Consider the following 17,556-nt stretch of genomic DNA (forward strand, 5'->3'; position numbering starts at 1 on the left):
GTTATCACGTTCACATCTGTCAACTGTTATTCTGACTGTCATCAGACAAACAGAGTTCCGGTCCGTTGATTTTTTACTCTGTAAAGTACATGGATACTTTTTGGGAGATTTCTAGGTGTTGTATTTCACGTGATGTTTTTGTTCATCTTGAACGCGCATGTCGTGCAGCTATGCAGAGAAGACCAATGGCCAAGGTCAGGATTTTCGTTAAATAATACATTGAATTTTGGTTTGTTTTTCACCAAATCCTATCGAATACCCCCAGAACATGTGGGATATATGACACATGGAGCATTATACATTCTGTGATAATTTTTCTTTAAAAAATAATAAAAAGATAATAATAAAGAATAAAGATAATTTTTTTTAAAAAGTTTGATGCTTTTTTGATCGTTATTCACTGCCATTATAGACCAGCGCATGCAGGAAATTTTTTTTTTGAAAATTTTCCTATTGTGTCCATAAAAGAAAGAAGACCAAACAGCATTAGAACAACACCAGGGTGAGTAAATGATGACTTAATTTTCATTTTAGGGTGAACTATCCCTTTAAGTCACAGTTTTGTTTTGTTTTGTTTTGTTTTGTTTTGTTTTGTTTTGTTTTGTTTTGTTTTGTTTTGTTTTGTTTTTTGTTTTGTTTTGTTTTGTTTGCTTTTTTTCCCTTAGTTTTGTCTTGCTTTATCTGGCCTTGCTTTGTCTGGCATTGCTTCTTTTTTTTTTTTTTTTTTTTTGGTTAAAAAAAAAAAAAATCAACCATATTAAATCCATAACCATCCTCAATACAGGATGTTCCCTGATGTGCCCTAGATAGACAAATGCACCTTAATGCCATGATTATGGGTTTGGTCGGATCTCATGTTAACATGGCGCTGGTTATTGTTTGACAGCACTTTCCAAAAACACTCTGTACGTAAACTCAATCCAGTCACAAGGCTTTACTGTTGGTTTTTCTCACTGTAAATGGTCTCATCCATTTGGGCCATTATTCAAGTCTTTTCTTTTCACAGAGGAGCCTCTCTTATTTCACACAGGCCCCTGGGCGAGCCAGTGTCATCAGACACATTGAGAATTAGAGCAGAGTTGAATGTGTCCCCAGGCCCATATGGAGGAACACAGAGCTTTTTTCTTTGTTTTTTCTTTTTTTCTCTGTGGCCTAAAGATGTGAAGGAGGGGTCCAAGTAGGCAGTAAAACAGACAGAGAGAGTGATTAATGGGATTGCTGAAGATGTGGAACAGTGGGACAGCATGTGAATGCTAGTGGAGACAGACCATCCTAGTACCACATTCCGCTTCATGCACACCACTGTCCCAGTGTCAAGGCAGGGTATCAAACCAGGTTTATTGCAGCTAAAATTACATGGAATCTGCTCATATTTAATCATCTTCTGATGGTGATGAAAAATCTGTTGAGTTAAATGGCACTCATTTGCAAGAATTTTTTACATATTTTTTACACACCACTGATGCTTGGGTGTGGTTTCCAGGGCATTGCTGCGTGGTTGCTAAGGTGTTCTGGGTGGTTGCTTAAAATTTCCTGATAATTTACTCACCCCCATGTCATCCAAGATGAGTAAATTATCAGAAACATTCTTTCTTTCTTCAGTCGAAAAGGAATGAAGGTTTTTGATGAAAACATCCCAGGATTTTTCTCCATATAGTGGACTTCACTGGGGTTCATTGAGTTGAAGGTCCAAATTGCAGTTTCAGTGCTGCTCTACACGATCCCAGATGAGGAAGAAACCATCGGTCATTTTCTTAAAACAAAGAAAAAAAAGAAATACTTTTTAACCACAAATGCTCATCTTGCACAGCTCTGCGAAAAGCCACACATTACGTTGCAAGGTCACACGTGACGTAGGCGGAAGTACCGTCTTAGGGCAAAAACTTCAAAATCATCCGATATCATTGTTTTAACTTTTTTTTTGTAAAGGGCGTTTAGCTTTATTTTTGCACGTTCACTGTGTAGACACTGGATCTGTACTTCCGCCTACGTCATGCATGACCTCTGTAATGTGATTTTGTCATGCGTGCGGATCGCAGAGCTAGTGCAAGACAAGCATTTATGGTTAAAAAATTTTTTTGTTTGTTTTTTTTTTACAAAATGACCGATTGTTTTCACTAGATGAGACCCTTATTCCTCGTCTGGGATCATGTGGAGCTCTTTGAAGCTACATTTAAACTTAAATTTTGTCCTTCAACCCGTTCAACCCCAGTGAAGTCCACTATATGGAGAAAAATCCTGGAATGTTTTCCTTAAAAACCTTAATTTCTTTTCGACTGAAGACATGAACATCTTGGATGACATGGGGGTGAGTAAATTATCAGGAAATTTTCATTCAGAAGTGAACTAATCCTTTAAGTCTTAATGATATTCCCTAGATATTCTATTCATAATATATTCTGGTTCAACACCTGTTTTTATGAGACAAATAATTTGAGGTATTATATCTGTAGCACAGATGGCATGCTGAATTTTAATACTTAAAGGGTTGTTCAAATATCTAATCCTGAGTATGAGCAAGCACCAGTAATAAGGAAAACGGTCACTTTTAACAGTAAGGTTCTATGTGATAACTTTAGTTCATGCAATGGTTGACATAAAATAACAACGAACAATACTTTTACAGCATTGTTTGTACATATACTAAAAAGTATATGTTTAAATTAATAATAGTTGACATACTATGAACAAAGATGAACAACAATTGTATATTTGTATCTTTAAAATTCTAAAAATTCTGTCATCCATTTACTAACTTTTGAGTCTTTCCAAACTCATGTCATGTTCTTTCTTCTGCATAAAATAATGTTTTAGCTGTTTTAACCATTACTGGACCCAAAAGTTTCAAGCACCAAAAACAGCATAAAGTTAGCATGTGACTTGACAGGTACATTCCAAGTCTATATAATCTGTATAATGAACAGATCAAAAGCCTTTATCACTCTAGGAATATTCCAGGTTCAAGTTAAGCTCAATCCACAGCACTTGTGGCATAATGTTGATTACCACAAAATTTCATTTTCACTTGTCTCTCTTTTTTAGATGACAGTGAGGCACTTACAATGGAAGTGAATGGGGTCAATCCATAAACATTAAACTAGTTTCAGTAGTATTGCCACAAGATATAAACATTATATACATGTAGTTGTTTATTCTTAGTGCATGATGCATTAATACTGTTAACAACAACACAGCAAAATCCCCAAAAGTTAAATCAACTGCTCGGAGTACATATGGTCCCTCTTCTAATAGTGTTAAAATAACACTAAAGAAGAGTTAAAGTTAATGAGATAATTAAGCAATTAATTAAGTTATGATTGTGCATTAGTGATGAACACCTGCTGTTAACAAGCAGAATCACTGAAGAAAAGAGAAACTACAACTGACTTCAGTCACAGCCATATTAATTGCTTAATTATCTCATTAACTTTAACTCTACTTCAGTGTTATTTTAACACTATTTAGAGAGGGACCATATGTACTCTGACCAGAGTTGATTTAACTCTGGGGATTTTACTGTGAAACTACTAAAGTGCAAATAAACAAACTTGCAAAATGTGTTTTCAGATTAACTGTACAAGCACAGATTCATTGCGCTGATTCAAATGAACAAAATGTATGTGAAAACAATTGGACACAAAATTCAGTCTTGACTCAGGTTATTCGGATACAAGAGCAGAAGAATTGTTTTTCAATTTAGCAGGTGTTCATCACGTATGTGACAAGAGGACCCTGATATACACATACGTGCATGTATGTAGGCCCGCTGGCAAACTCTCCCAGAGTCACTTAAGGTTATGTTCTCTGATTGACAGAGCCACTAACACACGGCAGCATGTGACAGATATTGTCACACTTTACCACCCAGCTTGCCTGACACTCACCTGTCTCTGCACGTATACTTTACCCCTGAAGATCGGTCACACACACGCACACGCTTTGGCTCTCCAGTCTCTTGGAGTCTGTCTTTGTCTCTTTGGAGACAACAGGGTCACGGTCTTCTAACCTTTTGACTTGTTGCTCTTGCAGACTGTGGGCTGAACGTGCACAAACAGTGCTCCAAACTAGTGCCCAGTGACTGTCAGCCGGACCTGCGCAGGATCAAGAAGGTCTTCAGTTGTGATCTAACCACGCTGGTCAAAGCCCACAACACGCCACGGCCGATGGTTCTGGACATGTGTATCAAAGAGATCGAGCACAGAGGTACTGATCGCTTGTAAGGCCCTGTTTACCCCTGCTATTAAGAAGCGTTTTGGTCGATCAGATCACAAGTAGATGAGGGAGGGACCTGGTTTTTTAATATGTCTCTTTCAGGGCTTGACATGAACACCACATGAACTGCCAAATGCGGGTGGATTTCAGCAGTGGCTTGTAACACAGTCAATCCTACTTGCACATTATGGCGGGTTTAATTTTATATAAAATATAGACATTTTTAAAAAGGCATCTGAAATAATAATGCAATGTAGTGTTGTCAAAAATACTGATTCTGAAACGTTTTTCACATTTTCCACAGAATAGAAACAGGGCTTGAATTTCGGCATGGGATTGGACGTATTGCGCATAATTTTACTCATTCCCGCAGATTTTGCACACATAAATTCACCTCTCAGTACTAAATTAAGTTGTTTTTGACTGCTTATAGCTCTTAAACAGTCAAATACACATAAAATAATGTCAAAATGCCGGTCTTGGTGAGTATTCACGTAAACACAGTCAGTATAATGAATCCGTGTGTCAGGTCTTAAAATGACAGCAGCCTTATATACCTGCTGCCAGATAATGTTAAAAATATCTATATGGCAGTTTTCCCCCATGGTATCAATGTCAAAATTGTGGCCAGTGAAAATGCTATGTGGCTAATAACTTTGGAAAACCACTAGTGGCTGGTGAGCAAAAAAAGTTAATGTCAAGCCCTGGTTTGTTTTATCCAGCGGTTTTTTTCTAACCAGTGTGAAAGAGACTCAAAATACTCCGTCGATGTTGCACATACAGTTAAGAGCTATACACCATTTTAATCTGTGGAATATCTTCTTTTATTTGTGTACACTCAGAGTAAAAACAAAATGTTGTGCTTTTTGTAAAATAAAGAAAACTAACATGATGCGTGATCTCTCGTCTCCCTCTGAACGAAGTCCAATCGGATAGTTCTCAGAAAATTAACTCTAACTTAGTGAATACTAATCACAAAAAAAATTAGTCTAAAGAAACGTTGAAATGTCAGGTTTTAAATCGTGTAAGTCAAATCGAAAACAAACCTTCTGTGTTTATGTAATCTGTATAAAAAGAGAGCCATGTCAGAAGTCCATGATTCAGCTCATTATCCGCTAATGCGGCCACGTCCACGGAGTCAGCGCTATTCAGACGCAAATTCAGTCAATACATGCATACATCGTCTCAATCGTGTATTTATTGTCTTGAAAAGTATTTTGAATAGCCATAGTTAGCGATCTCTGGCCTCTGTTAGTTCAGTTATTTCCTGGATTGCCTATTCTTCTTTAGCATTGGCATTTGTGGACTAAAAGTGCACAGAGCGCCCTCCGGCTGCAAGTATGAATTGAAAACAGTATCCAGCGTTCACAGTGACGACAATAAATAATGAATAAATACTCCTCTGTATAGAAAATTGACATAAACATGAGAATCCATCATTATTTCTCCAAATGTGCATGCTTTTAAGTTAAAAGCCTATATGAAATGCCATAGAGGTAACATAACTGTTCAGACACTTTGTATCATAGAAATGCATTATATTTTAAACCAAACCAAAGTTTAAATCCCGTCTGGCTAGCGTGCTTTCCGTAATGTTTACGCATTATGTCAGTATGCGGAGAGTAGGCGATCTTGGCTGTTTTAACGCATTCAAAATGCATACGACAGCAATCCAGTTGAATGCGTTTTCGACTACCTCTGAAAGTGGTCGAAAGTGGGCAAGCTCAAAACTCAAAAGTTTTAGACCCCGTTTAAACCTGTATTTTGCATCATCTACTTGTGGTCCGATTGATGAAAATGCTTCTTAATACCTGGTGTAAACAGGGCCTAAAGTGTGCTATTAATGGTTAGAACATTTCAATATGGAGATCCGAAGCTTAGACCTTCTCTAGCACCTGTGGCCTTCAGCAAGGCACTTAATCACTTAATCACTGTCATATGTTTTAAGATATGCAAAAAGAAGAATCCTTAGATGTCTGACTTAAAACAACAGGGAGAGAAGCGAACATTCTTCACATTTTGACTTATTGGGTGAAGTCTTCAGCATTCTTTGAGAATTAAGTTCATATACATTAGCCGTTATTTATCTTTTGACAGCCCTAGTTTTAAAAACAGCACTAGAAATAAAAACTGTAATAAAAACTTTATAGGAAATTAATACGTTTTAATAATATGTTATTTGAATCAATACGTTTAGATAATATTTTAATAATTTGTTTTGCCTAATATAATGACAGTATAAAATCCAACTTAATTTTGCATACAAAATATTGTTTTTAATCATACTTACTCTTTTATACATGCACAGTATAAATGGGATTTCATGCTTTAGTATGTTATGGGGCCACTTGTTCAAAAGTAATCTGATCGGATTTCGCCATTGGATTGGATCAAATCTTGAAAATGGGTTGTTCAAAAGGAAAAAGGGATTCTGAAATCAGATTAGATCATAGAATCCAATCCTAGTTTTAATCTGGATCAAATCTTCAGTTTGTGTTGTTCAAAACTTGTCAGTCGGATTTGGATAACTTTGATCCAAAAAAACAGGATTATCCTGATCCCAACAGGGGGTAGGATTTCAAGGTGGATTCCAAGAGGAAAATGTAGAAAAACTTTAAAACTGCTAAAAAAATACAACATTTATATCATGTAATATGCATACACATTTTTTGCTCTTGATTAGTTTAACTGTTAAATAAATTAGAAGTAGACATTAACCTACATATTTAGCCTTTCAGTAACCTACTGTAAAGTAAAAAAGATTTTGGTGCCATAAAACAATCCCCAAACAGATGTAAATATCCAACAAAAATATTATATAATTCAAAACCCATATTCTCTCTATCATCATGTCCCTTTAGGGGCTCCGTAGAGCACTGGTAATCCAGATTTGGTCATGTGGAAAAGTGTGTATCTGGATAATGGTGATCCAATCCAATTTTTCTTTGAAAAACCAGCACAAATGTAAGATGGATTACCTGATCCTGGATAGCAAAACATGGGATTTCCAAATCCAGATCATTCTGATCCAGATTAAACTTTTTGAACAACTGGCCCATGAAGATTATATTTGGGGGTCATTGGCATCAAAAGTTTGGTTATGGATCGTTTAAACAGTTATTTGCAAACTATTTAAATGGATATGCAAATAGAGTATCATTATTTTTGGCCAGGAAACATGGCAGAAAGGGAAAAAAAATATTTTCTTTTTCTGTACAATTATTTTATCATTATCAGAGGATACACTCTTCAAAAGCGTGTCTCTACAGTGATGCCATAGAAGAACCATTTTGGGTTCCTTTCAATGAATAGTTAGAAAAAAAAATCAAAGTGTGAAGAAGATTTTAATAATCTAAAGAACTTATTCCACTATAAAGAACATTTTGTGCAATGGAAAGGTTTCATGGATGTTAAAGTTTCTTCGTTGAACTGTGTATGATAATAAGGATCTTTTACCTTTATGAATGTATCATCAAGCTTGCTTGTGGTTAACACCACAGTTAGAAAATAAAAAAGAAGAGACTTTAAAATTTAGCCAAAATATTGAATGAGTCTATCTTTTTTTGAAGAATCTCAAAGTGAATGAAGGACTGTTCCACATATAAATTTCCCATAATAAGTGAGTGAGGGATGCCGTTCCTGTACACACAAGTGAATAGATGATAGATAAACTAAAATATCCAATTTATTGAAGAAATGATCGACAGATTAATTGATGATCTGATTAGTGGTTGGTTGCAGCCTTAGTTTGATCAATACTAGTTGACACTTCTGCCTCCAAATCCACTGTCTGGATAGTTAAATAAATATGTGTTGCTTCTGCTTCTTTCAGGTTTGAAATCAGAGGGTCTCTACAGAGTGTCAGGCTTCACAGAACACATAGAAGATGTCCGGCTGGCCTTCGATAGAGGTGTGTAGTAGAATAACTCTTTTATCTTCACATCATTAGTGCATTAAGCCTGATAAAATCATGTGGATTATAGGTGTTGAACAAATATTTGGTCTCTTCACATTTGTTTACATGCTTTAAATGAACTCACACTCATTTATGTCACTGTTATTCTACCAACATTCAACCTGGATGGAAAAAGCCAGGCTTTTCCAGTCAAAACAATGTATTCTTTGTACAGTATAGTGATTCATCTGTTATTCATAACAAATAACTGATTCCCCTCCACAGATGGTGAGAAAGCGGACATCAGTGCCAATATCTACCCAGACATCAATATAATCGCCGGAGCTCTGAAGCTTTATTTGCGAGATCTGCCCATTCCAGTTATCACATATGATGTCTACTCCAAATTCATACAGGCAGCCAGTAAGAGACTACAGAACACATTCACTGACATTGAACCAGGAACTTTCTCTTGTAATCTGTGATTTGATTTGACGTTAAAAATCTTACAGACCACAAACTTTTGAATGGTAGTGTAATATCTAAATGAAAAAAAAAAAAGAGTAAATAATGTGAACAAGTGGCAGTTTTAGCATAAAATCTGACTTTGAGGAATTCTGAAAAGTATTTTTCCAAACATTTTCCTGATCAGAAATAACAGACCCAGACTCCAGACTCGAGGGAGTTCATGATGGTCTCCTCCAACTTCCTCCAGCCCACTATGAGACCCTGCGGTACCTGATGACACACCTGAAGAGGTAAAACCACAAATGTATTGAATATCCAGGCACATTTACTGCTCCCTAAGGAACCGGTCCCATAGTTTATTTCACGACTCTGTACCACATAGAGCCGGTGGGTGTTCAGGTTTTTGTTGCATTTAAGCGTTTTACCTACAGCTTTATAGAGTGAGTTTACTTCCTGTCACCCTGCAATATAAAACTTCTAAGAGTGATTAGAAGGAAACAGGGAACCCAATATGGCACTTTAGCTTAGTGCACTTCAGGAACTAGAAAACCTTTACAATAATCCTTGAGGATTTGTGCTTTAGCTCTAACTTGTCAAGCCAGCTTTGCCACATTTCCCCATCCATGGAAAGTATATCAGTTACTTAGCGGCATGTTTATTATCAAAATTGTATAGTCTGAGGTGTTTTTTCCACATCTTTTCTCTCTTAATCAGGGTCACCATGTACGAGAAGGACAATTATATGAACTCGGAGAACCTAGGAATCGTTTTCGGCCCGACGCTCATGAGGCCTCCGGACCAGAACACGCTCACCACTCTCAACGATATGAGATACCAGAAAATGATTGTTCAGCTCCTGATAGAGCATGAGGACATCTTGTTTTAAACAGCTGAAATGAAGACATCTTTTAAAGACTTTAAAGAGCTTGTAAATTTTAAAAAGCGGCCTGCCACATGTTTCAAAGATATCGTTTCCTCATCATATAAAATTTGGACCTAATTGCACATTTCACTCAATGTGTTTCAAACTATGGAAGATTGTTTCTGTTACGGAATAAAAACTTTTAAAAAAGGCAATTGCGACTTTTATCTCACAATTCTGACTTTTTTCTCAGAATTTTGAAAGATAAACTTAAACTGAAAGTTCTAAAGTTGAATTGTGAAACAAAAACTTGCAGTTCTGTGAAAAATAGAATTGCGAGGTATAAACACACAATTATGAGAAAAAGGTCTGAATTGTGAGTTAAAACGTCCCAATTATCTTTTTAATTGCAAGTTTTTGTTTTCTCACAATTTATATATCACAATTCTGAAAAAAAGGTCAGAGTTATGAGTTAGAAACTCGGAATTGCAAGAAATAAAGTCAGAATTACAATTAAAAAAGGCAATTCTGACTTTTCTGATTCTAAAAAAAGAACTTCAATTCTGACTTTTTTCTCGTAATTGTGAGTTTCTCACAATTTTGACCTTTTTTTCTTGTTAAACTAACAAATTGCAAGTTATAAAGTCTGAATTGGGATATATAAACTCACAATTCTGAGAAAACTCAGGATTGCGAGAACAAAATTCAGAATTGTGAGATATAAATTTGCCACTGCAAGAAAAAATAATCAGAATTGTGAGATAAAAGTCGCAATTATTTGATATGGAAGCTTGTTTCCGCCACGGAATTAAAAAAAAAAAAAAAGCAAAAACTCTCACAAAAAATAGCAAATTACAAGTTATAATGTCTGAAAAGCAAAATATAAATAAAAAGAAAAAGAAAAAAGAAAAAAGTCAGCAAATATAAAGAAAAAAGTCAGCAAAAAGTCACAATTACCTTTTTTTTTTTTTTATTCCTTGGCAGAAACAAGCTTCCATATCAAACAAATGCTGTTAAGCATGGAGTGACATTGTGTATTCAACATTCATGCTGAATACTGAGTGAATTATTACTGATGGGCATTTTGTTTAAATCAAATTATTTTCTGTGATGCTAAACAAGTATGATGCATTGACCTCAATGTTCAATGCATTTGAGTCTAAGGTCAATTAGCATTGTAAAATTGACAAATTGTGTCAAGTATCAATTTTAAAAAAATATATATATTTTTGGGTCATGAGGTTGGTAAATGTATAATATATGCTATAATGGCAAGACAATTAAGATCATGTGTAAAGCACTTTTTAATTTTACATGGAGTGTAAATAGTTATTTTTTTGTTCATCCAGTGTTAATAATGCCGTGTTTATCCCATGCCTTCAAATTGTTTTTTGTTCACCCTGACAACAATGGATGGATCATTCTGTGACTGGAAAAAATGGTTCTGTGAGCATTTATTTAGTGCTTGTTCCTTCCTCCTTGGACTTGATCCCATTTCAAGAATTACTCTAAACAGAATTGTGTGTATTGTGTTCATCTTAGTCTCCTGAGGCCAGATCAGTTCACCTCGAAAAAAAAATACTGAGAAACGGTACCGTCACCTTGGTTTGACTTCTTTCAAATAGTTTATTTGATATAAGACCCTTCTACAATTTTTTTTTTTGGAAGATATTTTCTGTGAAGAATGATTGTAATTATGATTGTAATTTATCAAATGCTGATTTATTAAATTATGTAAATCTGGTTACTTTTAAATCTGTGAAGACCTTGATTTTTGGACTTCAGAATGAACTGACAGTCGAAATGAACTTCTAGTTTTTGTGTTATTATTTGAAGTTGCAACACCTCACATTTGCAGTATGTGAAATATGTTGCTGTAATTAGTGCTTGGTCAGCTCTCTTTAGGCGTTGGTTTTCTCTAGGCTCGGTTTCTTGTTCCAAATTCAGGGGTGTGAACGGCAGCTAAGACTGGTATATGCCCCAAAGTGACTTTTTCACCGAATCACAGGTGAAGAGAGAACCTGAAACCAGCTTCCCGAGGGCAGCTGGAGGAGCTCAACAGACCAATGAGAGAGGGGAAAGAGGGTGTGTAGCAGCAGGTGAAGTATAAATGAACAAATGCATCATTTATTATAGTTTAGACAGAGAGATTCAGCATTATTTGATGTTGTGGGTTTGGATATAGACAAAGGAAAGCCACAAGATTGTACTGCTGGATGTCTCTGACTGACAACACACTGGCTGCTGAGGTGAGTGTTTCTGAAGGATGATACAGAATATATTATATATACATATATATATATATATATATATATATATATATATATATATATATATATATATATATATATATATAATATTAAGTTTTATAAACGTTAATAATATAATAATATGCATTTCAGTGTGAATTGAAGAATTAGACAGAATGGCAGACAGATACTCCTGGTGGAAAAATTTAACTGGAAGAAACAAGAACAATTTCAAAGAAGCCCAACAGGAACTTGGAAATTCGGACAAGACGTCAGCGAAACAAACAGGCAGCGAGAGCAGAAACAACAATCTGATCAGCGATGAGACGTACGACGACTCTCAGCTGGAGCCCTCCTTCAATGAAAATACGTGCCGGAGAAATTGGACAGTTTCACGGTCTGGCCGTTTCAAGGAGAAACGAAGAGTGCGGGTCACCATGCCCGAGAACAACTTTTATGACAAAAACATTGCTGTCGCGAAGTAGCCTAGCATAGCTAACCCATTTGTGCTGTTCTTTACGCAAACAAATGAACCACCTGGTTATATTGAAGATGTTTACACTGCAAGCGTGCAACGCGTCTTCTGGAATTTGTGAATGGAGTCTTGTGATGTCAAAGCACTTGTTTATGTGAGCGACGCGGCTAGAGCGTTGTTATTTTGTCGCGTTGCGTCGTTCGCTTGCAATGTAGAGAGGATGTTATGAAGAAAACATCATTTGCTGGAACCATTGACTTCAGTTTTAGTGACTGACAATGACACCTGTTACTCTGCAGTGTGCAGTCTGGGATATTTAGTTTTTTTCTGCTGGTGGTTCTTAGAGAGACGCTGAACGCTTCATATAAATTGATGAATTATTCAGAACAAAAAGAAAGTCATTTACTCTTTAGGCGCAAGTATTTATTGTTTGGCTGTTTGCATGTTTTTTTTTTTTTTTTTTAAGAAGTCTCTTATTTATTTTAAAACGGGATTTTTAAAAGAAAAGTGTTTTACCGTAAATGAAGGAAATGCAGATGTAGAATTTTATCCTGATATGTAGCTAGTTGTTTTTCTGATTGTCGAGGGGAAATTAGTTTGATTTAGCTACATTAGCCTACTGAATATTGCACGTTTGAGAAGTTATCTTAACCACTTTATTTCGAAAAAAAGACCAAGTCGGGTTTCATATGTTGTGCATAGACTTGAATGTTTGCCAGGTTTGTTATTCATTGAAGCTCTCTCATTTCTAAAAAGTATTTGGAAGAACAATATTTCAGAAGTGATAATACATTAATTACATTACAATAGCAATATAAATAACAATTGTACCAGAACCATATAGGCTACCCAGCATGCATTAAAAATGAATTTTTATGTAATTATTTAAATATCAAGCTTGTTCAAATTTATATTTAGTATATCAATGTCAGTTTAACAGATGGTTTTATCCAAAGTGATTTGAGACGGAGCCATTGGAGCAAACTGGGTACACATAAACACACAAACTGTTAATGTAACCAATGTTGCAAAAGTTTATGTAACTGTGTAATGCCGTAGTAAAAGAATGGAATGTTGCTAAACAAGGTTCTGGATAAATGCTGTATGCCAATTATAATGCACATCACAAACTAGTCATCTGCATTATGTAGGTGTGTGATGATGACTATGCCATCTGTCAATGAAAGGCCACTTGACTGCATTTTAACTGAGTGTCTCAGAGTTTTTTTCTGTCCCTTTGTTCATTATTAAACACTACATTGTATGTTTCTATCTGTATCTATCATATGACTGAACCATTGCAGACAATCAGTCAAAGAAATTCACACTATTTGATTGGCATATGATGCCAAGTCATTTGTGTCATGAACATGCTAAGAGAAGAGCTCCCTCTAGTGATGGTGTATAAAACTACAACGTCAACAGTGAAGAACCACACAAGACTGATATATTTTATACTTTATAAGAAATACTTACAGACAACCCCTGACAAAGTAACTTTAACATCCTCGAAATACTGTAAACAATACGGCATAATTCATTTGGCTCTAAGTAACACACTCACATACCATTAAAAAATCAGCATGGAAATGTTCAACAGGCACTTTAGGGACAAAACATACTCTTTGAGCAGAATTGAACATCTTGACCTTGAAGAAGACCAACAATCTTCAAATACTAAAAACTCAAATATACCTTATAACACCTGAGTGTATATTTAAAAAAAAAAAAAAGAAAAGAATGACATAAATGACAAATGATCTGTAGATAACAGAAAACCTGTTTATATCTACTGTAACATGATTTGAAATGATACTGACAACCTGCAAATCTCTGAAGGTAAATATTGGAATCTTCTGAAGGTAAACATTGCTGCGGTTTTGCAGGAGTGTGTATTTATAGTTCATCGTGTTTGTAAGTGAACTCCCGGGCTGATATATATCCATCATTGTCTTCATCTTCTTTTTGGAAGATGTCCTCAACCATCACTTCATGATGGGTGTCATTGGCGGCGTATCCGTGTCTTTCAAACTCTTTGCGCAAGTATTCTTTGACCTGAAATAGAAAGGTGTTTAGGAATAACAAAAATAAATGACTATGATGAAACTCATGCTTTTTGACACGCAATTGTGATCAAACCTCTGATTTGGAAAGTTTCCAGTCATCATTGAGGTCCATTTCCTGAAAGGACTCGTGTGACCTGGGCCCATTTCGGATCTCCATGATCTCAATGTCAAAAATCAGAGTGCTCTCTGGAGGGATTTTACCTGAGAACAGAGCATAACCATTGAAAATAGATAAGTGGATCTCTAATCTGTATTTTTATGGGATTTTTAGGGTCCGTTTTCATGACGCTGTAAAAATGGAAAACTTTCTATGAGTTTTGGCCGTTAGTTGACAGTGTTTTGGGGGCCTGAATTCGTTAACTTTTAAAAACAGGATTTTAAAGTGCAGGTTTTTGAAAATAATACCGTTATCACATCCATGTAAGCTTCAAAAACGTGAATTTGTGAAAACGGTGATATCATGCGTATTACATGTTCAGTCTATAGGCACGTAGTGTTTCTATCAACCCGATCTCACGGCAATTGAGACACGGCATCGTACATATTTTACGAGTTGTCAAATTCACCCCGCCCCTAGCCGTCAATGGGGTTTAGAAAAATCGTATGAATATGTAGTACGAGTGAGGTTGTACGAATTCGTACAAATTAGCCACCTCATGAAATACGTACGAATTGGTCGTGAGATAGCATTGATTGCTGTACAAAGTGACATCGCCAACTACTGGCCTGGCATGCATAATACAGCGTTTTTATTCATTTTAGTGGATCTGTGCGAATGGGGATGGTTTTAACAATATTGTCATCTGTACGTGAAAAACACGAAGGAATTTTTTTTCCCATTTTTAGTGCATAGTTGTCATGTAAACATACCCTTAGACAGATGTAAAGAGATAGTTCATCCTTAAAATAAAAATTCTGTCACCATTTACTCACCCTCAAGTTGTTTTAAACCTGTATGAGTTTCTTAAAAGAAGATATTTTGAAGAATGTTGGTAACCAAACAGTTTCTGGTCCCTAATGACTTCCATGGTATTTATATTTCATACTATGGAAGTCAATAGGGACTTTCACCTGTTTGGTTACCCACATGTTTCAAAATATCTTCTTTTGTTTTCCACAGAACTCAGGTTTAGAACAACTTGAAGGTGAGTAAATGATGACAGAATTTTTATTTTAAGGATGAACTATCCCTTTAATGCAACATCAATGACAAGTTCAATATCAGAATGTGGAGGAAACCAAAGTTCCTCAAATAATGCTTTATGAATATGTGTCTTGCTAGCACACCTTTGCCCTCTTTGCCATATGCAAGAGATGGAGGGATGGTCAGTTTCCTCTTCTCCCCCACACACATGCCTTGAAGACCCTTGTCCCAACCCTTGATCGCCTCACGGATCCCCAGTGTGAACCAGACAGGGTTTTTGTCTCCGTGATGACGGCTGCCGATTACAAGACATGTGCATTAATATTAAACGCTAGAGCAGGGGGTTTCAATCGTTTAGATGCCACGGACCACCCAAAATATGATCATCCACATGCAAGGAATCCCCATCTTAAAATTTTAAAGGCATCTAGTTTCTTATATAAAGGCCAAGAACAATTAAAGGGTTAGTTCACCCAAAAATGAAAATTCTGTCATTTATTACTCACCCTCATGCCGTTCCACACCCGTAAGACCTTCATTAATCTTCGTAACATAAATTAAGATATTTTTGTTGAAATCCGATGGTTCTGTGAGGCCTGCATAGGGAGCAATGACATTTCCTCTCTCAAGATCCATTAATGTACTAAAAACAGATTTAAATCAGTTCATGTGAGTACAGTGGTTCAATATTAATATTATAAAGTGACGAGAATATTTTTGGTGCGGCAAAAAAAATAAATAACGACTTATTTAGTGATGGCCGATTTCAAAACACTGCTTCAAAAAGCTTCGGAGCACAAATGAATCAGTGTGTTGAATCAGCTGTTCAGAGCGCCAAAGTTTGTTTTTTTGGCGTACCAAAAAATTCTCGTCACTTTATAATATCAATATTGAACCATTGTACTCACATGAACTGATTTAAATATGTTTTTATGGATCTTGAGAGAGGAAATGTCATTGCTCCCTATGCAGGCCTCACTGAACCATCGGATTTCAACTAAAATATCTTAATTTGTGTTCTGAAGATCAATGAAGGTCTTACGGGTGTGAAACGGTATGAGGGTGAGTAATAAATGCCATTATTTTCATTATTGGGTGAACTAACCCTTTAACAAGAACAAATAATATTAAGAATAAGATATTTTTTTTCTGTTTTGCTCGGTATCTTATTTATTCTTCATTATCGTTATTATTTATTTTTTCTCTAAATATTTCCAAGGACCCCCTAGCACTCCCTTGAGGCCCCATGGGGGTCCCTGGACCCCACTTTGAAAACCCCTAGAGACATGCTTGATCTGGCAGTTTTGTTTTGGAACATGATAGGTGGTTTCAATCTGGTCTAAGTTGGTCATTAGCTGATCCAAACCAGACCATCTTGGTCCAGCAACACACCAGGTAACAACTAAAGGTGGTCAAACTGTTTTTGAACCAGCTAATGCTCACCTTAGATCAGCAAGAAACAGACTACCAAACCTGTTTAAGCTTTAATATTGTGTATTCAACGACAACAAACACATTTTCACAGTTAACTAATGAATTATCACTGCAAAAGAGTAGGGTTATGTTAATGAAGTTTATGAACATGCAGAAGATGGTTCATTAGATGTCACCTGGAATGAAACATTGTGCCATTACTCTCCAGAAAGCCATCGTAGTGAACCAGAAGAATATCCCCGTATTTGGATTTACGATGGCAAAGGAAAGGTTTGTACAGAACTTCTATTTTCACCTCTGGTTCCGGGAGTTTTGCTCCATGCACGTAAAAGAAGAATGCAGAAAAAATGCATGTCCACAATTCTGGAATCATCTTAATATTAAGAACAGTTTAACAACCTCTAACTGTTCTGACGTTTCATACACAACAAAACATGAAAAGCTTCACAAACTACAAGTTGTGCAGCCGCGACTACGTGGCAAGCAAAGTTTCTGCAGGGGTCTTTCCCAAACTAGCGATGTCCGTCCGAATCGCTAACGAATCATTCTTTTGAGTCGACTCTCTTCAATGAACTGTTTGAACCTGTTCACAAACTTGTCTGAACAATTCCGAGCTACGGAGTGAAAAATGTTCACAGTCAAATCTAGTCAATAGCAGAAATGTTTATAACTGAGTGCATGACATATTAAAATATATGAAACTATATATATATTCTACATAATTGGTGCAAACTGCTGTCCCACAACAAAA

The 17,556-nt window shown here is 36.0% G+C and overlaps 2 protein-coding genes across 2 annotated transcripts in view; one reads left to right on the forward strand and one right to left on the reverse strand.

Annotated features, from left to right (window-relative positions):
• chn2 (chimerin 2) overlaps positions 1–10,269 on the forward strand; it is a 59,558-nt gene extending 49,289 nt beyond the window's left edge. Inside the window, exons 10-14 of the mRNA XM_067402251.1 lie at positions 4,030–4,203; positions 8,045–8,122; positions 8,393–8,530; positions 8,760–8,865; positions 9,290–10,269. Coding sequence (XP_067258352.1) covers positions 4,030–4,203; positions 8,045–8,122; positions 8,393–8,530; positions 8,760–8,865; positions 9,290–9,461 — 668 coding nt within the window. The 3' untranslated portion in view covers positions 9,462–10,269. The remainder of the gene's footprint in view (positions 1–4,029; positions 4,204–8,044; positions 8,123–8,392; positions 8,531–8,759; positions 8,866–9,289) is intronic.
• A 3,384-nt stretch (positions 10,270–13,653) lies between these two features.
• On the reverse strand, positions 13,654–17,310 carry fkbp14 (FKBP prolyl isomerase 14). Its single transcript, XM_067393140.1, has 4 exons — positions 16,982–17,310; positions 15,515–15,666; positions 14,301–14,428; positions 13,654–14,216 (listed from the first exon to the last, which is right to left on the reverse strand). The coding sequence occupies exons 1-4, from the start codon at positions 17,176–17,178 to the stop codon at positions 14,058–14,060; spliced, it is 636 nt and encodes a 211-aa protein (XP_067249241.1). The 5' UTR covers positions 17,179–17,310; the 3' UTR covers positions 13,654–14,057.
• Positions 17,311–17,556: the final 246 nt, after the last annotated feature.

The sequence above is a fragment of the Chanodichthys erythropterus genome, chromosome 2, assembly GCF_024489055.1.
Source record: "Chanodichthys erythropterus isolate Z2021 chromosome 2, ASM2448905v1, whole genome shotgun sequence".
Taxonomy (NCBI): domain Eukaryota; kingdom Metazoa; phylum Chordata; class Actinopteri; order Cypriniformes; family Xenocyprididae; genus Chanodichthys; species Chanodichthys erythropterus.